Source organism: Leptopilina boulardi, unplaced genomic scaffold (genome assembly GCF_019393585.1).
Source record: "Leptopilina boulardi isolate dan_hultmark-lab unplaced genomic scaffold, ZJU_Lbou_2.1 LbouV2_273, whole genome shotgun sequence".
NCBI classification, from domain to species: Eukaryota; Metazoa; Arthropoda; class Insecta; order Hymenoptera; family Figitidae; genus Leptopilina; species Leptopilina boulardi.
Genome location: NW_026137833.1, coordinates 135,464 through 158,868, shown reverse-complemented (window position 1 = coordinate 158,868; position 23,405 = coordinate 135,464). Strand labels below are relative to the sequence as shown.

General features: G+C 25.1%; 1 protein-coding gene across 16 annotated transcripts in view; it reads left to right on the top strand.

Moving 5' to 3' along the window:
• Window positions 1–23,405, top strand: part of LOC127281548 (ankyrin-2-like) — a 173,392-nt gene that overhangs the window by 52,673 nt on the left and 97,314 nt on the right. For all 16 annotated transcript variants that reach the window (XR_007843054.1, XR_007843051.1, XR_007843055.1 and 13 more), the window contains exon 3: window positions 22,888–22,989. Coding sequence is in view for 11 of the 16 variants with exons in the window: in XM_051305275.1 (XP_051161232.1) it covers window positions 22,888–22,989 (102 nt within the window). In the remaining 5 variants the exon portion in view is untranslated. The remainder of the gene's footprint in view (window positions 1–22,887; window positions 22,990–23,405) is intronic.

The following is a 23,405-nucleotide window of genomic DNA, read 5'->3' as shown; positions in this document are numbered from 1 at the left end:
GATGAAAAATAAATTTTTCCTTTTTTAGTCAGATATTCACTTATTTGAAAAAATATATACTTTTAAACAGAAAAGAAATAAAATGTTCTTTCGTCTCTCAGAAAAACCTTTTTAGGTTAAAATAATTTTTTTTCAAATCATACTGCAAATATATTAACTTTTGTTACAATTTTTCTTGAAAATATTCTATTTTTAAAAGAATTTTTAAATTTTATTTTGAGGTAAAATTTGTTATTGAAAAATTCGCATATTTTAATTATTAAAATAATTTATATAAAAAGAAAAATAATAATTTGTAAATCAAAAATATCAATTATATTAAATTATGATAAATAACACTTATCATTATACAGAAACTTCGATTAATTAAATATTAATCCTGAGATAATAGATTCCTTCTCTATTTTTATCTAGTCTGCCTTTACCACGCTCTATTTCTAGTCTATTGGAAAAATGAAAATAGAAACCTAAGAATGATTCGCTACTATTTTCAACCGAGTATTTTAACCTCTATATTTTTTTCTTTTTTTTCATAGAGACATTTTGTATAGTATATGCATAAATTATTTTAAAATTTATAAAAATAATTTTAAAAATCTGTTATTTTCTTTATTGTTACATTTGAAATAAAGCTTTTTTACTGAATTTTTTAAAAATATCTTTGGTTTTTTTTTTTTTTTATTATACTACGTACTTTTATGTATTTTGATGCGCTGATTACGAAAATCATAGGGACAATAACCGAAAATTTTATTTTTATAGTGAAAACCATAAAAAAGTCCTAAATCATGAAAGCTAGTCTCAATTAATACTAAAAGATAAAAAAAAGTTTCAAAAAAATCGGAGATGCAATTGCAGATGGACTTCGAATTTGGCGTGGAATACATCATATATATATATATATATATATATGGGTGATTCTCCGTAAAGTAGGTAATTTCATATCTTTGAATTATATTTTCTAAACATCTTAACATTTAATTATCAACATTGAACGAAAATATTGTTTAAATATCCTTTAACTATTATACCTTATAAAATACTATATTTTTGTATGTACATAAATTTTGTGTAAAACAATATTTAATAGGTGGAAAACAGCAATTCAGTATGTCCTAACCTCTGAGTACCAAACTTTAAAATGCCATAACTCATAAAAACCGTACTATCTTTAATTATTCAATTAATATTCTTAAAGTTTAACTCAAAAGGTTTAATTTTTATAAATACAATTTTTCATTACATCAATTTAATTACTGATAATTATTGGAATAAAAGTGTCTTTGAAAATCTTCATTCCAGCACGACAAAATAGGATAAACGTGTATAAATATACTACAAGACTTGCACTTTTTACCTCAAAATTATATGGAAATCGAAAAAGAAAACATGTCACTTCTCAAATCCTTAAGAGAAATTAGAAAAATGAACTATATATTTCACTTATTTTCAAATAAAATCACTAACAAAACACTGCGTATTTTTAATAATTTCTTTGTCATGCCATGTCAGAACTTCCGTATTTCAATATATATATTAATAAAAAACCGATGAAAACTTAAAGATTAATACAATAAAACTTTATGTCAAGCCATTTTTTATTTGCTATTGTTTAAAAAGTGTACAAATGGATTTTGTAAAAATTTCCTTTGTCGTGGAGTCCTTTGTCGTGCGAAGACATTTTTCATGCAGTAAGTGTGAAGCAAGCAAAAAATGTACCCGTGCCTGAAAATTTACTTAAAACAAGTAATAAACTTTAAATTTTTCCACGGTTTATACATTTAATTAAATACAATTTAAAATACAATAAAAATAAACCAGTTAACTTATAATTTATAATATATAGTAAAAGATATAAATTTCAGTGCCCCTCGTTGATACGCCCTTGAATTGTGATTGAGGTTAGTTTTCTCGTTTATTTTTTACATAAATGTCATTTCTGCTCTTTATTTTATTTCATTTTATAGAATAAGTTGTTACTGATCTTAGAACTGATTTAATAATTAAAACTTTTTATAATATATTAGAAATATATTATACACAATATAATGAAAAATACATTCAGAGAATGAATAAAATAGTTTAAAAATGTCTTCGAATTTTCAAAGTTATTTACGTTTTCCTCAAGTTTTTGATTTTTTTATTGTTTAAGTTTTTCAAATTTATTTATAAAAAATTTACAAACTGTGGTTAATTATAAACAATCTTATTATCCCTAATCTGAGCCATTTTTAAAAAAAAATTCCATTTTTTTTCCTTCATTCATGAAAAACTCCAAAATAACACTAATATAAAAAATGCGTTTTATTAAAAGTCTCCCCAATGCCTTTAAAATAATTTTGTAGCTTAATCACTTGACATATAACTTGTTTTGATCCCAATAAATAGAAATTAATAAAAAAAAATCGAATTTCTAATCACTTTTTAAAAAAATTTTTAAGTCCTCGAAAGTGACCAGTTTTTGGAGAATCATCCATATATTATATATATTTCGATCGATGTATGATTGTGTTATATAAAATTGTGGTGAAGAAGAAGACAAAATCGATTTCATACGAAATTTGCATACAATTTTGTGAGAATGTCCATTTTATGCATGGTATATATAATATGTTATCAGAAGAAACGATTTCGTGTGTGGAACTGAAATTTTTGCGAATTTATGCGAAAATTCTATTTGAAAATTCGAAACACCTCCGAGCGGTAAAAGAGAAATGAGAATCATAAAAACAAGTACCAAAGTAGAAGTAGTTGGAAATTCGGGTCAGTTGTCCATTTCGATAGGTTTTTTTTTCTTGCGAATACTATATATGTATAAAAGTTTTAGTACATAGCGTAAAAGTTCAAGGAGTAATTTTACTCATTTTTTGATGAGGTATAATTTCACAGTTTATAAAAATGTGGTTCAATTTCATTAAAATTTTTTTAATTTAAGAAATTTTTTTGGTCCATAAATTAGTAACAAAAATAATATAACATTAATAGTTAATAATAATAATAATAATAAAATAATAATTATAATATTAAGATTAATAATAAAGAGTTAATAACAATTGGAATATTATGATTAATAGTACAAAGTTAATAATAATTTATCAGAAAGCTCAACTGGGGTAGAAAAGTACTCCAGACAAATTTCAAACTACGTCCCTGGCTCTGCCAGCTGAACTGTCATGGCGAAAACCTAACCATGATTCAATGTCGTTATCTGAAAATCAAGTTTTGCGGTGAACTGAATTATTTTCGTAAATAATTACTTTTTATTTCAATTGAAAATTAGAATAGAAAGCTATCTCAATATATTTATGTTCGAGTTTCACTAGTTACTTTTTACTAGGTTATTTTTTAAAAAATTTTTTCTAAAAATAAAATTCATAAATTTGTTCAATTCGCTCGAGTTTTCATTTAACATAATAGGCATTTTAAAGAATTTTTTTTTGGTAGAACTTCATTGCATAGAATTTTCGTTTTATTCTTTCAGATGAATTTTCATTTGTTCCAATTATTATTTGATATAATTTATCCATATAATCAATTTTTCTGCAGAATTTTTACTTACCCGAAAAATCATTTAACAGAATTTCTAATTGATAGAATTTTCATTTGTCCGAAATTGCAAATAGCCGAAACAACAATCGATTTTGGCGCGATTTTTAAAATCAACCATTCAAAAAATTATCCGTAAAATTGTGATTGGTTGATTTTAAAAATCGCGCCAAAATCGATTGTTGTTTCGGCTATTTGCAATTTCGGACAAATGAAAATTCTATCAATTAGAAATTCTGTTAAATGATTTTTCGGTTAAGTAAAAATTCTGTAGTATAAAAAATCAGTTATATTGAATTTATAATATCAAATAATAATTCGAACAAATGAAAATTCATCTGAAAGAATGAAATGAAATTTTACCCAATAAAAATTCTTTAAAATGCCTATTATGTTAAATGAAAATTCGAGCATATAAAAATTCTGACAAATAAAAATTGGAAGAAATAAAAATTCTGTGAAATAAATTTTTGGTTATATAAAAATTTTGTAATATGGAAAATCGTTTTGATAAAAATTCTGCAAAATACTAATTTGAACAAATAAATACATTTTTTAACGTTGGAGTAAGATTTTTTATTAAAACACCATTTGTTCGAATGTATTCGTTTTTGTTTTTTATAATCTTTTATCATTATACACTTTTCGGACATAAAACATTAATTAATTTTTTGAATATATTAAACGTATAATACTGATTTGATTTCTTGATTTTACTCTCTAAATCTGAATTAGTAAAAATGTTTACTAATTTGAATTAGTGACTCACTCTTGTCTTCTTAATTAGTTAAATTAATTAATTAAATTAATTCTTAATTAGTTACTATAATAATTAGTAAAATTTTACTAATTCAGAAGCAAAAAGTAAGTCAACATATAGTAAACATTTTTACTAATTCAGATTTAGAGAGTAGGAAGTTAAAATACAAAGTTTACTTTTGTTTTAATGACTAAAGAGATTTAACCACATGAATGTTAGGAAAGCAATCGTAATCCGCATCTTATAATTACTTCCTTAATTACCGAGGTCAATGTATTCTTTAATTTTTTGTAAGTGCTCCCCTTTGATCGGATTCTCGTCATTCTTTTTTCTACACTAAATCAAAATAAAGAATCGTTTGTGTATGATTTTTAATTTGAAGATTGAATTGAAAAGATTAAAAAAAATAATAAAATATAAACCGAATGAAATTGATTGAATGAATTTTGATTCATATTTAATTTTATCTTGTGACTTTAAATTATAACATACATATAATTATTATTGGAGTTATTAAACAAAATTATTAATCATATATATACGTGAGAAAAGATGTTTATATTAGCTAAAATGATTATTGCAAAATAGAAGAAAAGAGGAGTAGGCGAAAATGTTGATTGTTCGGTAAATAATAAAAATAAGATTCTCGAATTGCGACGAATTCACCTTGGCCCAAATCGAGAAGTCTGTCAATATTGTCGTATATCTTTATTTTTCTCATTTCCATTAATTAATTTTATTCCTTTTTTTTATTACTTTTTGTGTTTTAATTTTAGTTTAATTTTCTTTTTTTGAAAATAAATTTTTTTTTTTGCATTCTAAATGAGATTGGAGTTTTATGAGCTAATTATTTTTAATAAAATTATAAAGTAAACTAACTGTACCGAACTAGTATTTAAGGTTATGTTATGTAACTTTAACTTTTTAGGTTATGTACGTCCGTTGAAATTAGATCTAACCTACGTTTTGAGGTTATGTTAGGGTCCCTTTGTCTATGTCAGGATACAAAAAGGGTTTGAGGTTATGTTTGACAAAATTTTGAAAACGTAGTTTTGGAGAAAGAAATACGAAAATATATAAAGTATTAAGATTATTGAATTAACATTAAAAAAATTAAATAATTAGATAATATAATTAAATTAGATAATATGTGAAGTGAAAATAATCCAGAGGTTAATATCTCTTCACTCGAGAATTACGTGTATATGTATATAAATTATGCACATAATATTACATCTATCTAAACGGCCATTGTTTTTCTCCAAATATGGGAACCCATTGAGGAAAGTAATTTTTATGTTCACACGTAGTGATTTACATATACGCAAATTGCACGTATATAGAAGTCAAGTTTTCGTAAGTAGATCTCACACGCGTTCTTTATAGAACATTTGTTTGATAATGCCAAGGGCACAGTGGAATCTAGAAACGCAACGGCTTCCGGGCAACTTGTTTTGCGTTTAATTCGCATTTTATGCAATCAATTCTGTTAACAAAACAATATCAATCTTGTATTTATTTCTTTGATATTTATATTTAATGTTCAAGTGCATAAAAGAGAACAAAAAAATATATTTTTTCATTTTCTTTCGTCTATTTTGAAAAAAAAAACAGAAACATAACCTATAATTTTTTGCTTCTTACGTCCCTTCCTTCAGGGCGCGTCACAAATTATTTATGTAAATTCAAAATTTTATCGATTTAAAAGAAAATACAAGGAAATGTTGAAAATTTGAACAATAGAAAAGAAAATTGTACTAAATGGAGCCGATAATAAAAAGTGATTAGGAGATATACTCAAGGCCATATAAATCTAAATTGTGTATATATATATATATATATATAATGTCAGTTTGTAAGTAATCCTTCCGGCAGGCAAAATGGTGACGTGAAAGAATGCGAGACCTGGGGTCACGCACCACTGTGATTCATTTATAATTGGATACATGTACGACCCACGTATGATGATCGCAATATACACAATACGTGTATATGTACAATTTAAGATGACCTGTGTAAAAACTTTCGGTTGATATCATCTTTCACCAGGGTCAAATCCTATATGCGGAAAAGTTTAAAAGTCAAAAGTTCAAACAAATGCATAACAAGTCCCTTATATGTGAAAAGGGTTGATTTTCAGATATGTAATTAAAATATACAAGCTCGTTTTTATTATCGTACATATGATTACAAATGAGTTGAATTTAAGAATTTTTTTTAAGATTATGATATACAATGCTTTTTTTTGGAAAAAAAAATTTACAAAATGAATTCACTTTTTTAATTGCTTTTTATTTGCGATGATATTACTCTAGGATAAACATAACCTCTTTAAAATTTGTCTCATTAAACTTAAAAAATGTGTTTTTTATTCAAATCACGCGAAGACTTTTTATTAATTAAATTCACATGTCCGACATTTGTAAATAATTTCTCACTTGAGTTGCAACAGTTTTTCCGCAAAGCGCTAGTATCGCTAACTAAGCATGACTTCGAACAGAAAAGATTTGACAGAATTTCTTTATATACGAAATTTTTAATTAACAAAATTTTCAGCTACCAAATTTTTTTTTGGCAGAATTTTTATTTTACAATCATTTAATTTACATGACTTTTTATTTAATCGAATTTTAATATAAAGAAATTCTCATTAAATCGAATATTATATGTGATTCGAATTTTTAAATGACAGAAATTCCAATTCACCGAATTTTTAAATTTGTCCGAATTTTTATTTGTATGAATTTTTAATTGATAGAATTTTTAAGACGCCGAATTTTCATTTGTTCGAAATTACAAATGGCCGAACAAACAATCGACAAAAAGATTTCAGCGCAATTTTTAAAACTGACCTATTATGACAAAAGGGCATTTTTCTTTTTTTTGTAAGCCCGTACATGGTAATTAAATAAATTATGGAAATTATCAAGAAAATCGTGATTGGTGAATTTAAAAAAATTGCGCCGAAATCTTTTTGTCGATTGTTTGTTTGGTCATTTGTAATTTCAGACTAATGAAAATTCGGCGTCTTAAAAATTCTATCAATTAAAAATTCATAAAAATAAAAATTCGTACAAATTAAAATGCTGTTAATTAAAATTTCTGTCATTGAATTTTTATAAAATTTTGTATAAAAAAAAATTCATGTAAAGAAAATGACTGTAAAATAAAAATTCCGTAAATTGAAAATTCGTAAAAAAAAATAATTATTACTAACAAAATACTTTAAAATAAAAATTCTAATTAATTTTTTTTTTATAAAAAATTTATTCACCCCAATATTTTTGTATTGCAAATTAACACAGTTTTTTTTAAATTTGAAATCTTTAAATATTACTAGTACGCTTCAAATGTAATAAAAGTTACAATTTTTTGTCTACAAATTTAAAGGGAAACAATCCGTTGACCTATATATTTGAAACATGCATATATATAATATTAAATTGTTAATGTCGCTTTGAGGAAGTAATTAGATTGTTAATTGCGCTCACAGTGGGAAAGTAAAGTTCCAAAGGAATGAACATACAAATGAAAAATGTAAATAATACAAAAATTATTTTCAAGAATATTTTTTCAAATTGTCATCTTTTATTTGATTTTGAATTTTTATTATATTTTACTTTTGTAAAAAAAAGAAACCTTCTTTTATTATATTTTCCCTTTTATTTTTTTTTGTTTCTCTTTACACAAAGAAAATTCAATAAAAACTACAAAAGAGAACCAAAAAATTTTCCTTGAAGTATATATAACTATTTTTAGTATCGTGGGTGTGAAAGACGCATTCAAAAATAGGTTTTAGACAGAGTCTTGTATATTTTCGAGTCGTCTGCTCGTCTAGTAAATTCAAAGAGCAATGAACAAGACTTTCTTGACATAAGAGAGAGAGAGAGAGAGGAGACTGAATTTATCCCCTGAATGTTAGTGTGTATGTGTGAGCGAAAGACTTTAGATTATTTAAAAGCTCGTCTTCTTCGTGAAGGAAAACCCTTTTTTTCCATAAACAGCCGAGGCACGTCTTCCATTCGTTGAATGGGAACCTTCATAAGATTGACGAGGGCAATGCACCTTCGAAGTTTGCCCCTGGCGCGCCAAGAAAGTCAAGTGTAAATTCTTAAACGATTTTTCACAAAAAAAAAAAAAGAAAAAACCATCTTTTTTTTGTTTCCAATTCAGTGTACCTTGCCCTCAAGGCTGGTCTACTTCCTTTCTAGTTTACTGACCGCGTCATCTTGTCTCTCGTCTACTGACCTTGGACATCTCAGTCTTGCAAAGTTAGAATTTTCTTACAACAAAATTTTATAAAATAGTCTTGGCTATTTTAGTTTTATTTCATTTTTTAATTTAGTCTCGCTAATTTTGATTTAGTAAAAAAATAACTAATTCAAAAGCAAAAGAGTTATAGTCACTGTTTCCAATAGTAATACTTCTGCTAATAATTTAGTTAAAAATAACTAATTATTAGTTCAATTCATTTTTAGGTTGTGTCAAAGTAAAGGAAATTTTAGTGAAACTTCTATTAATTAATTCAATTATAGTAAAATTTGACTATTTTTTAAAGTTAATTTTTGACTAATAATTAGTTATTTCTTTACTAATAATCAATTATTTTTTTACTAATCTCTCTAAATCTGAATTAGCAAAAATGTGAGTTACTAATTTAAATTAGTAAGAATTTTCACTAATTTTTACTTACTTTTTACTAAAATTTTAGTAAAAAAATTAAAAACTACTAAATCAAATAGTAATATTTTACTAAAAATTAGTAAAAATTCTTACTAATGTGAATTAGTTGCTCACTTTTCACTATTTCAAACTTAGAGTGATAATCATCAGTTATTTTTCACTAATTTTTGAAGCAAAAAAGTGAGCCATGATTTTACTAATAATTAGTTACTTTTAACTAATTTAAACGTAGAGAATACTTTCGTTGAATAACGATGAAAAAAAAAATTATCCAGCAATGTTGATATGAATAATTATATTTTTTTAAAATTGTAGATTTTGTAAAATTTTTAGATAGAAAACTAAATTAAAACATTTTTTTTAAAAAATTTAATTACTGTGATTTTTTGTAATTGAGGCAATATCTCATGGAGAAAATACACTTTCTATGAAAATTTTCTCTCTAAATTTTGAATTAGTGAAAAATTGTTTACTAATTTACATTAGTAAGAATTTTTACTCATTTTCAGGGAAATATTACTATTTGATTTAGTAATATTTTTTTTACTAAAGTTTTAGTGAAAAATTACTAAAAATTAGCAGAAAGTTTCAACAATTTTTAGTAAAATATTACTATTTAATTTAGTAATATTTTTTTTACTTAAGTTTTAGTGAAAAATAACTAGAAATTGGTGGAAATTTTTTGCTTCTTTAAATTAGTTTTGGACTTTTATTTTTGGACTTTTTTCAAAAATTATTTCTATGTCTTTTGATCGTTAAACTACTATAACAAAAATTGAACGTCTGTCGGTAATTCAGAAATCTCACTAAATTTTTTTTTGTCAAATTAAAAAAAAAAATAGTTGTGGCATTTAGCTTAAAGCTGAAAAAAGCAAATGTTGGGAAAATTTTGAAAAAATCACTTATATTTTTCAAAAATAATGGTTTTAAAAATTAATAATATAACTTAATACCTCAACAACAAAAATAGATAGAAATTAAATTTTCCTCTAATTATTGTAGTTTTAACAGAAGCAGATTAAACACAATCAATTTTGGAAAAATATAATTTTTTGGATAATTTTGATTTTAAATTTATATATATATATATTTAAATTTTACTCCATTTTAAAAATACTTTTAGAGGATTTAAAAGCTCATTTTTTGACTTTTAGCCAATCTGTTATAATTTGAATTAGATAATTATAACTAATTTTATAGCAAAAATTCAGTAACTAATAGAAAAAAATAAAATTTCTACTAATTAATTATTTGAAAGTAATTATCAGTTAAATTAATTTTTAGGTAATGTCAAAATAAATTAAATTTCTATAAATTTCTGTTGACTAATTCAATTATTCAAATTTGATTTTTTTCAGTTATTTTCTGACTAATTAGTCACTTTTTAAAAACTAATATTTAGTTATTTTTTTTACTAATTTAAAAAGCATTTGTCTAAAATTTTACTAAAATTTTGTTATTTTAGTTATATATTAGAAAATTTTCATCGTCACAATTAAAAATTCTAACCTCGAAAGATGATATAGAACTATACTTATAAATTATAAGAGGGAAGTTATATATACAATATATGACGACATTGACAGCGAAGTTATTTGAACTGTGAATGCATAGATAGTATGATTGACTACTTATACTAGCGTGCTAAATAAACGATCTACGTTCGTAGAACAAGTATTCTATTTGCTTCAAAAAGCATTTCTGGGTCAATGCTCGTTTAAAAAAAATTACTGCACGCTTCTAGGAAAAGTTTCATTAAAGCAACGAAAGTATTATTATACTTTTTTTTGCAAGACAATGTTTATTTTACCCTGCGCAAAAAATGCATAATAATTAAAATGTTCAAAAATTAAAATTTAATTAATTTTTTTTTTTAATTCCCTTTTACTTAGTAGCTATTTTCTTATAAAAATTCTTTATTTTTTTGAAATTGCGTCACAATTTTCTTTTTTCATTTTATTTCGTTTTATGAAAAAAAAAAAAAAAATTCTTTTCACATATTTAAAAATAATGGGGGAAAATTTCAAAACTGGAGAAAAAGCAGAAATTCATATAAAAATATGTCACGCTGATGAAAGTTGTTTATAATGAGACGCGAAACTATATAGTGACAATTTAAATCTTGTCCATGAAATAAAAGATTAAATTACGCTCGATAAAAAAGTGTCGAGTTAGAAAACTCTGAAGAACAAAGAAGTGAGAAAAATATCAGAAAGCTTTGGTTTTCATTGAGTTCGACGTCTTGTTAATCGATGATCATTGCTTCTTTGATTATGTCTTATATTTATATACTCTGTAGTGTTTTTAACAAGTGCTTCAAAATTTAATGCAACTTTATATCCCAACTAATGACTTCCATTACAAGAATTTCAAATCGTAAATCAAACTTCTTCCAATTAATATAAGAAAAAGTATGTTTTAAAAAATTGAAATTTTTTTAAAATCTTTAAAAATGCAAATATTTTTTTTTAATTCAATTCTTTTTTACTTCAATGAAAAAAAAATCGCTGCCAAATTAAGGGGAGGCACCGCATCACTAATTTTGAGCCCCTTAAATTGAAATTATACAAAAAAATATCCATTTTTCAAATTTCACCTGAAAATTCAATACATAATACAAATATCTCTTGACTCGGAGTTTTATTGATTGAGCGCCTGAATAACGGAATGAATTTTTCTTTGCGGCTTTCAAGCCACACGTATTTATACGTATATATATATATAAAAGCGACTCGAAGGCGGGCGGAAATAATTGGAGAACCCTTTTAAAGATTAAAAAAAAAACTTCCAAGTATTCTTGACATAAAGCAAGCGAACTTTAAACTGTTTAAAAATGCACTCTCTGTAAATGTTCCAGAGAAAAATTAAATTTACAATTAAAATTTTTTTTAATAAAGTTAATATATTTATAGGTACTTTGTTAACTATATATATATATATATATATAAAATTAAATTTATATATGAGGCATTCTTTGTCTACAGAAGTCCCCCTCTTTCTAAAATTGGTTTAGATTTAAAAAATCGAGCAAGGGCTTAAAATTTTAACACGGAAAGAAAAAGTAATTTTTACTACTTTCGGAGTAAAACGGAAACTGTCCGAAGTTTCTGCGCATTTCTGACAACTTTTATTCCAAAAATAGTAAAATTTACTTCAGAAATAGTAAAAATTACTACGGAAACAGTAAAATTTACTACAGATATAGTCAATTTTACTATTTTTTGAGGAAAAGTTGCCAGAGATGCGCAGAAACTTCGGACAGTTCCCGTTTTACTCTGAAAGTAGTAAAAATTACTTTTTCTTTTTTTCCGTGAATAAAAACAAATATTCCCAGGTGAAACGATTCTACGGAAATCACTCCACGGAAATTCCATACGTGATTCCGTACGGAATTCCGCAAAAATTCTATACGGAATTTCGCAAAATTTTGAAAGTATTCCTTTCGTAATTTTGCAAATTTTTTTTGGAAGAATTCCATACAGAATTGCACAAAATTTTCAATAAAATTCCACAACTTTATTTTTTGCTGATTTTTTTGTGATTTTAAAATAACTGCTGCTACTATAACGAAAACTAGTCGACGATGATGTTCCTGGTGGATATAATATAGAATTTATGATAGATTAATTAATATCTAGTCGAACTTATTTGAGGGGTCAATAAAACGTTTTCCAAAAGAAATTTACTATTTTTCAGTCAACTAACTATAACGGTAGTTGAATTTCTCGACTAATTTTTTTCAGTGTATCCACCAGCAGTTATTTTAAAATTACAAAAAAATCAGTAAAAAATACACTCAATAAAAAAACTAGTAGATTTGACTACTTTTTAACTACCCTGCATAGTTCAATAGGTCCTTAACTGAATTTAAAAAGTTGTATGGACAATTAAAAAGTAGTTAAAAGAACTAAGAATTTAGTTGAGTCAAGGAGATTTTGTAATTGTTCTAATTTTTGAAGTTGATTTAACTACTTTTGTTAAGTACAATTAACTACTAATTCTTAACTTCATAAAAAATAGTTAAATTGACTACACGCACATAGTTAAAATAACCAAAAAAGTAGTTACTTTTACTACTTTCAAGTCAGTTAAATGCCGAGTGGCTTTTTTCAAAATTCCAAATAGCGGATCCAATATTAATATTTTTAAATTAGCCGCCATATTGGTTCCGCCATTTTGAATTTTGAAAGAAGCCACTCGGCATTTAAATGTATTCGTTTTTATTGAAATTTTAAGCCCTTGCCCGATTTTTTATATATCTAAACCAATTTTGGAAAAAGGGTGCTTCCGTTGACGAAGAATATCTCATATGTAAACAAAATTTTCTGACAATTTTATTGATTTAAATTTCAAAGTTTGTTTTGTAATTTAAGTTTTTAAAAGTTTTGTTCCTTTTTTAGTACCTAATTGTAATAAAAATTGGAGAAATGTTTTTTAAAATAATGCGAATTTTTTTCGTTTTTGAATTTGTTAATAGCCCACGTAACGGATTGATTTAAACCAAAAATAATGTTTTTTTTTCTCAGTGTAAAATATTGTTTATGTATATATCATGAATTTCGGAGAAGAAATATATATTGCTCTGGGTCGATTTTCTAAAAATATTCACATTTTTCATCAGTACTTTGCCAAAAAAGATATCTCGTGTTGTTAAATAATTTTCCTCGAATTTCATTTGAAGCAGCACACACTAAACTTTGTCGAATAAGTGCGATTGAAAAGTAGGTCACAACAAACTGTCGGAAGCAATGGTGTGTTGTTTAGTCTGATAAATAAGCATTTTATTCCGCAAGGAAATCCACAAATTCTGGGTCTTGACATTTCACATTGTATATATATGTACGCATGGTTAGGCATATCCGGTTGAGAGATATGATTTAAAAAAAACAATAATATCCAATTTTTCATATATTTTCAATTTATTATTATTTATTATATATCAAAAAGTTTAATTTTTATTAAACAGATTTTTTATATATCGAATTTTTGTTGAACAGAATTTTTATTTTACATAATTTTTTTTATACACAACTTTCTATATTAAAAATTTCTAATTTAACAGAATATTGAATGCCAAAATTTACAATTCACTGAATCTTTATTTGTCCGAATTTTTATTTGCCCGACAGAGCGATTTCATCGCGAATTTAAAAATTAACGAATCCGAAATTATCAAAAAAAAAAAAAATTGTGATTGGTTAATTTAAAAAAAAATTGCACTAAAATCTTTCCGTCGATTTTTGTGTCGGTCATTCCTAATTTCGGACAAATGGAAATTTGGCGTTTTAAGAATTCTATCGAATAAAAATTGGTGCAAATAAAAATTCGCAATAATTAAGATTCGGTGAATTAGAAATTGTGGAATTTAAAAATTTGTATCACTTAAAATTTTGTCGAATGAGAATTCTGCTAAATTAATATTGTAATTTTTTAAATAATAAGTTTTGTAAAAAGAAATTTTGTAAAATAAAAATGACCTCTTCTAGAAATTCGGTACATAAAAAACCTAATTAAAAATTTGTTTAAAAAGAAATTTCTGACAAATGTCAATTCGAAAAATGATAAATCGTCTTAAAAAAAAAGTATATTTAATATATTCTTTGAAACGAACATTTTAACTAATGATTTTTATGGGAAATTGATACCCCCCAACTTATTACATTGTAATGACTTTGTATTGGGTTAATCAAGGTCACATTTCTAAACGGAACATGAGAGTGTGTGTATATATATAATCTATTCTTTGTTTAATGTGCATGTCATGAATATATAAGTTTCTCTACATTTATCTCTAAAACTGCATATGCATTGATGGCTGCATATATTTGTATTCTCTCTCTCTATAAACAGAAATGTGATAAAGGTGCTGCTGGCAAATGTGGTGAAGTATTGATTACGCGGAACTCGACATGCAAGATGCACGCATTTCATATCCCTTCCATCAGTAAAATATATATAGAAAACCAACAAATGTAATTAGCAATTTAATAATATAGTCTCGAACTTGAGTTACTCGTAAAGTAACATCCAGATTCGTAGAAGAGAACATTGTAACCATAAGCAATCACGTATATAGTTCACAATTTATTAAAAACTGGAACGAAATTATAGTATACAGAATATATATATATATATATATATATATATATATATATATATATATATATATATGTTTAGATGTACAGACGTGACCTGCGGTTTTAAAATCAAGAACTAATTAATTTTACATTTGAAATTATTTTCTAAATACAAAAACTTTTTGAATAGTTCGTAAAATGAATATAATTTTTTATATTCAAACTCATTTTTTCTAAATTAATAATAACTGTATTTAATTAACGTATAAATGCATTATGGAAATCGGGAGTAAGGTCGATGTAAAAAAACGAGGTTGAGAACCTATGAAGCATTTAAGGAGGGGGACTGAGCGTCATGATTGGTTGTCGTGCGTTTTTCCCCACTTTTTATGCTGCGCGCGCACTGTTTTCAACTTAATTTGTTCAACGATTCTTGCTTACTCGCTATTTATTCCTTTTTTTAAATTAATTAAAACAATTAATATTATAATTTAGAATAGTAAATAAAAAAGCCATTTTATTGTTTTATAAATGACTTTATTTTTATTGCAATGTTAATTTGTAATTTACTAATTTGACTTAAATATTACGTGTTATAAAATTTTTAGATACAACATCGATAAAATCAAATATGTATGAATTAAAAATAACAAAACAGTATAAGGAAATAAAAAATTTCCAAAATTATAAATTATATCAATTTTAAAGTATTAAATTTTAATGAAAAAGATCAAATTAATATTTCAACTTATTAGCTCATAATCGAAAAAGTTTCCAACTTTATAAAATCCATGAAAATATTTGGAGTATTAAATTTTTATATCAAAATGATATAGGTATTAAAGCATAAAACTTTATTTTAGTTTATTATCAGCATAAAATTTTTTTTTTAAATGTTTTATTTGACCCAATTTATTCTACTTAATGTTTTAAAATATAATTCAAAATAATATGTCTTAAAACATATTAAAAGTAAGCTTTACTTGTGCTAATTAATTTGAACCTACTATAATTTTATTATGTCTATTATGTATTTATAACACAATAAATTGTGGGGTATTATTTTAATAACAAAATGGATTAAAAAAAAAGATGGAACACTTTAATCCATCCAAAGACTAATCCAAAGATTAAATTTGCAAACTTTCAAAAAATGAACTTAGAAACGTTTATTATTATATCAAATTGAAAAAAAATTTAATTCAAAAAATAGATTGTTTTTATCTTTTATATATATTAGGTTAATCTGAAATCCTTTTTAATACCGTAATATATATAGTTTATAAATAAATTTTTTCCTCTTTGAAAAATTAAATTCTAAATGAAAAAATAATAAATAAAATTTTTTTTCATACAAAAATAGATTTTTCTGAATCGATGTTTTATATCTTTCATATGAAGTTAATAATAATTGTGTGCATGTATACATGAAGGAGAGTTCTCTCACCCCTCAGAGTCACCCCCGAGACTTTGTGGCGCCCCACGCAAAGAACCTTTAACCACAAATCGGCAAAATACACCCAACCTAAAACTCCTCTTTCAAGTTTAGACTATATACATATACACATATATAAAGGAGAATATTGTCGTCGAGTGAATGACAAGAAAACAAGTCCCTTATACAATTAGTTTTTCCTGCAATTATTAAATCGTTTGTTAAAATGAATTAATTAAATTGTTCAGCTTGAATTCAACTTACCCTATACACCATACCTATAGTATATTTATTTTTGTAAACAATAGGTATGGTATATTCATTGTAAAAAATTATTTTGTGTTTTGCAACAAAATCGTTCGTTTAGGCAATTTTGGTTGTCGTAACCAAATTTTAGTTGGTTGAAACAAAATTGTAGAGTTATCTCAAGTAAACGTTTAGTTAGATCAACAAAATTATTTGGTTGAACATTTTTAAATTCCAACCAAAATTTGGTTAACACAACAGAATTGTCGGCAATTTCTGCGCATTTCAAGCAAATTTTACTCTAGAAATAGTAAAATTTATTCTGAGAATAGTAAAATTTACTCCTGAAATAATAAAAATTTTTCCGGAAATAGTAAATTTTACTATTTCTGGATAGTAAAAATTGACAGAAATGCGCAGAAATTGTGGACAGTTCCGGATTTACTTTTATAGCAGTAGTATAAAAGTTACCAAGTAAAGTAGAAATTGCCCTACTAGGGCCCTAGTAGGGAATGAAACGCCACACCTGATTATAGGGCTAAATAAGGGCGAACAGAAAATGTGGATTTCCTAATGAGGGCCACATCAGGCGCGGCGTTTCATTCCTTAATAGGGCAGCCTGATCCGGCTCCGATCTGTGCCCTGGCAAAATTTGTGGACGAGTTACTTTATTCGTTTTATTTACTTAATTTTAATTTATTTTTTTCTACAAAGAACGAAAAAAAAATATTTATCCGAATTTAAAATTCTCTTATTGTTAGATACACTACCGTCCGAAATTGTGCGAACTCTGCTTTTTCAACAACTATAAAACTGTTCAAATCTTTAAAAATATTAAAACTAAAATTTTTTCCTCTTTATTTTATTAAAGTTAATAAAATTCTAAAAGAAATGACACCTTGACAAAGAGAATATGTTAATTTTTCAATTAGATATCTAAGAAAACCCCAATTTTCAAAGTTTTTACTATTTTTTTTATTTCTCTGGCATAAATTAATATTTTTAATCGTTCTTAGGCTCATTGAAATCGTATTTTGTTATGCAATTCAAATCATATAAAACAATTCATGTACACATTCTTTCCTAGCGTATGCAAACCGCGAAAGTTGGCTCATAAAATGTCAAAAAATTGTGATTAATATTTATATGACAAAAAATGATCAGTAAAATGTATAAATCTTAAATTTACTTACATAAATCAGAGAAGTTTAGAATGATATATTTACTTGATTTTTAAACATTATATTTTATTGTAGAATTAAATTTAAATTTTTTGACATTTTATGAGCCAACTTTCACGGTTTGCATATGCTAGGGAAGAATGTGTACATGAATTGTTTTATATAATATGAATTGCATAACAAAATACGATTTTAATGAGCCTAAGAACGTTTAAAAATATTAATTTTTGCCAGAGAAATAAAAAAAATAGTCACTGAGAAAAATAATATCGTAATATTAAGAAAATAATTTAGTTAAGCATTTTTAGTTGGCCTTACTAAAGTATGGTTGGCACAACAGAAAAGAAAGTGGCAATCAATCGAAAAATTTAGTTTGCTCTACCAAAAAATATTTTTGAAGGTTTCATGTCTACGAACTAAACAGTTTGGTTCTCCGTACTAAATCGCTGGCACGCAGAATTGCGCACGCGCTGTTCTCGAAAATGTGGCGTCGGTCGTAGGGCCTAGTCAGTCGTGGACCTCTTCCGCGTTATGCTTATCCGATCATTTATGTCATGTGTTTTTATTGTTCGGCTGGTCTATTATCGTAGCAGTGTCATTAAAGTTTTATAAATATTTATTTTTTAAAAGTGTACTGAAAGTGTTTCTTTTATTTCGAAAGAATGGCTGACGAAGTGACAAAACGTTTGCTAAGAGAATGGGGGTTAGAATGCCTCGTGGCATTCTGTATCAACTTTTGAAAACTTGCTCCTCAATTTTATGCGATATCATTTTGAGATATTTCATGAAACGCGCGTAGTGTGTACTTACGGGAAGATAAATTATTTTTGTAATGTCTAAGCATAATGAATTTAATAAAGTTATATTATTAATCTCATCTCTCTTGAATTAAAATACCTTATTTTTTATACAAAATCGTAAAAATGACCAAATAAACTATTTTATATAAAATAAATTATTTAGTTATTTCTACAAAAACATTTTTTTTAATCAACGAAAACAGTAAGTTGAAATAACTAAATTTTATTTACGTCAACAGAACATTATTTTTCATTCTAATAAATGTATTTATTACGTAGACTAAATTATTTGGTTACACCTACTAAATAATTCAATTGAGCGAAATTTAACGGTTGGACAAAAAAATTTAGTACTCCCAACCAAACGGGTTAGTTGCACATATATCAAATAAAAAATTTGGTAGGGACAACCAAACTTTGATACATGGTACCAAACAGTTTTCTCAGTGGTAAAAACATTGAAAATTGGGTTTATCTTAGATATCTAATTGAAAAATTAACATATTCTCTTTGTCAAGGTGTCATTTCTTTCAGAATTTTATTAACTTTAATAAAATAAAGAGGAAAAAATTTTAGTTTTAATATTTTTGTTTTATAGTTGTTGAAAAAGCAGAGTTCGCACAATTTCGGACGATAGTGTACAAATTTCACTTGGAATCGACCTTATATGGAGAAAAGTTAAATTATACATTTAAAGTTATTTTCATCGTATCATTAAACGTATATATTATCAGTAGTAATGGTGAAGATATACTTTTGTATATTTATTTGAAATTGATTGAACAGAATTTATTGAAATTATACGAATTAATGAATGCCGTCTTTGATGGAAATCGCAATTCTATAAATATCACACTGTGATTACATTTATAAGATAGAAAGTTTAGTTGTCAACCTTCTGAAGAAGAAAACGTTGAAAAGATAAGATGCAAGTTTGCAATTTATGAAGACGATGATTCACAAATCGATTATTTAATTCTTGAATAAAGTCGAATATAATACTATATATATATATATATATATATATATATATACGCCTACACTTTTATGATAATAAAAAAAAGTGAATGAATATCTTCATATTATTTTAGTAAATATTTGTTCTTTAGTATACATATAAAAATGTAGGTAAATATTTTTTCATTTTTATTTTCAGCACATTTATTTATAAAAATTGTATACTGTTATTTTTATTATTTATAGTTTATACTTTTCTATATTTTTTTATAACTTTGTTATGTGCATTCTACATTACAATTTCTTTAATTTTCAAAAAATATAATATTTTAAAAATTTAATTAGAATTTACTTAAATCGGAAGACATTTTTATTCTTGAACGAAATATACTATGAGCTCGTTTTCACCTTGTGGATAAATTTAATCTTCCAAGAGTTTAATGGCAATAGATATATTCTGCGTCTGCGCAGAATATATCTATTGCCTTTAAACTCTTGGAAGATTAAATTTATCGTTTGAAAGTTTCGTTTTCAAAATTATTTAATATTTTCGTCAATAAAAAACTGATTATCATAAAACTTTATAGAAATCATTGTTACATTGAAAAAAACAATTTATTTGATTCAAATACAATTTGGTTACTTGACTATTATCAAAGAAATATTTATTTGAATCATTTAAATGGTATTTGTTTGAAATACAGAAATTATTGGTTAAAATACAGTTTATTTAAAATTAAAATAAAAATTATTTGATTCAATTAAATATTTATTTGATAATAGTCAAGTAACCGATTATTTGAATCAAGTAAATTTTTTTTCCAGTGTACCATATAATACTTTATCCTTAAAAACAGTGCGATTTTATATTAATTTTTGATAAAGTTATTAACAAAAATAGACTTAACCGACAGTCGAACTTACCCGAATCTCATGTTAGTACAATTTTGGAAAATTTTTTATATTTTTTTTTAAATTTTTTACCTGTATATTGTGTTAAAGAAAAAAATAACTAACTGAATCGAATAGCAAATTGAATTCATTAATTGAAAAAAGGTATATTATATTCTAATTGAAATTGTAAGATTGAATTAATTATAACTAATGAATCACGTCAATCATAAAACAGTTAATCAATGAAAGTAAGAGGCAAGCAGTAGCAACAGTTTAGATGAAGTGGAAGGATACATTGAACTGATTATGTCAAAGATGCAATTAACTTTTTAGCACTTGTTTCTCTTCAGTAGGCGATAAATGTTATTTAATCCTCTCATGTACAAATGCATCCGTCTACATGTGTATATAATAAATAGTTATAGAATTTATCACTCATTGAATTTATACTCCTTGAACCACTTTGTATATATATATTTATAACGCTACCGACCAACTGGTAATATCTACAGCATATTTGCATCGCTTATTATTATTATTATTCACATTATCGTTGCACGTGACCGATTGAATGAAACTGCTTTTATCTTTCAGAATCGCAGTGAGCGTATATCTCGATATATTGATAGTAGGTACACAGTTTCTAAATAGTAATTCTCTAATTTACAAGATCGACGTTTCTGGCATGCGAGATCAAAGGTATTGGAGATTAGAATTATAAGGAAGGGAAAAAACATGTTTTGATTAATTTAATATATTGTTTATCTACATCAGGAATGGATATTTTTCTATTTTTAATAAAAGATATTACCGCTTCGCTGTCGTTTAAAAATAAATAAAAGTGATTCTATTTTCTATAAATTTTATTCCCTAGGGTTGAAAAAGGCCATTTTAGCCCCTAGTGTTAAAAAAGGTCAATTTAATCTAAAGTCGAAGACTTTCTAGGACTAGAAGTATCTTCTCAATTTCCTTGGTCGAAAGAAGAAACTTTACTCCCTTGTGTGGAAATAGGTACTTTGCACACTAGGGTTAAAAAGATGAATTATCCTCTAGTTGGAAAAGGGCATTATACTTTTTAGTGTCGAAAAAGACACTTTTCTCATTAGGACTAAAAGTATCTTTTTAATACTTCTGATAGAAAAAGGCGATTTTAGTCCCTTGTATTGAAAATAGGTACTTTGCACACTAGGGTTAAAAAAATGTACCCCCTAGTTTCGAAAAGGATCAATTTTATTAAAATTTGAAAAAATACATTTTACTCTCTAGGACTGAAAGTCTCTTTTTAATTCCCTTGGTCGAAAAAAGCAATTTTACCCCCTAGTGTGAAAATAGGTACTTTGCATACTAGGTTTAAAAAAAAGCGAATTTACTCTCTATTAGGAAAAGGGACTAAAAGTATCTTTTTAATGTTACTGATAGAAAAATGCCATTTTAGTTCCTAATTCTCATTAGGTTTACAAAAAGAAAATTTTAATTCCTATGGTCGAAAAAGGCCATTTTACTCCCTAGTGTCAAAATGCGGCCAACTTAATCTATAATATTAAAAAAAAGACAATTCTACGCACTAAAATTCATATAATATTAAAAAATTTATTGGTAAATATACATACTTCAATATTGTACACAATAAATTTCAGAAATAGAATATTACTATTTAGATATGTATAATGGAAATACTTGACATTTCTGGTTTTTATTTAGGTCTTAAACTATATATCTATAAAAGTAAAAATAGAAATGCGACACTATTGTTTATCGCTCAAAAACAATATGCGATCTAGAAACCTTTTACGAGCATTTTAATGACAAATTAAAACAATTCATTTGTCCGAAAGAGCTTGACGTATAACTAAATATACAATATTATATCACATTATTTAATTATATATATATATATATAATATAAAGTAGATTGATTAAATTAAAGAAGACCACTGAAATAAACTTTTATAAGGTTTTAATGAAAACTTAGAATTTACATTTTCCATTTCCGAAATTAAATATGTGGAACTTTTGTTTTAATTATAATATATTAAATTGGGAACCCTAATTTAATTAAGTAACTGATGATGTAATTAAATTTAATTAATTTACTGAGTCATTTTTATATTAATATAATTAAATTATTATTAGTATCATAATTATATTAATATTATTATTATTTTGGTCTGTCTAGAAATTAATTAATTATTTGATAAAAATAATTCCGAATTTATATTCTGATTATTAGATAGTAGTATCTATTTTTACGAAAATATTTTTAAATCTAAAACAAAAAAATAATAAAATTTTCTTTTATTTTTTGCAGAGTGACCCTAGCACAGAGTTCCTACGAGCGGCAAGAGCGGGAGAACTCGAAAAAGTTTTAGAATTTTTAGAATCCGGAGTGGATATCAATACTTCTAATGCTGTAAGTTTCTTTTATTTCCGTTTATTTCATAATTTATTAAAAAATTTATCACATTATTAACTATTCTTATCAATTTTTACTATTACTTATTTCTTTATTTATTATTTATATTTAAATATTATATTTAAATATTCAAATATTTAAGTCTTTATTACATCCCAAATATTCAATAAAAACTGATTTTTATTTTATATAAATAAAAAGAAACTTTTAATCAAGGTAAAATTATCGCAAACATAATCTATAATTCTTTTGCTTCTAAGGTCCCTTTCTTCAGAGTGCGTCACATATTTATTATTGTTATTCCTTACATGTATTTTGTTTAAATATACAAAATAAACTATGACAATATATGAGGAATTTCACACCATTTTTCATTGACATTTCCTATTTTTTTGAAACTTTCTTTTCTTTGA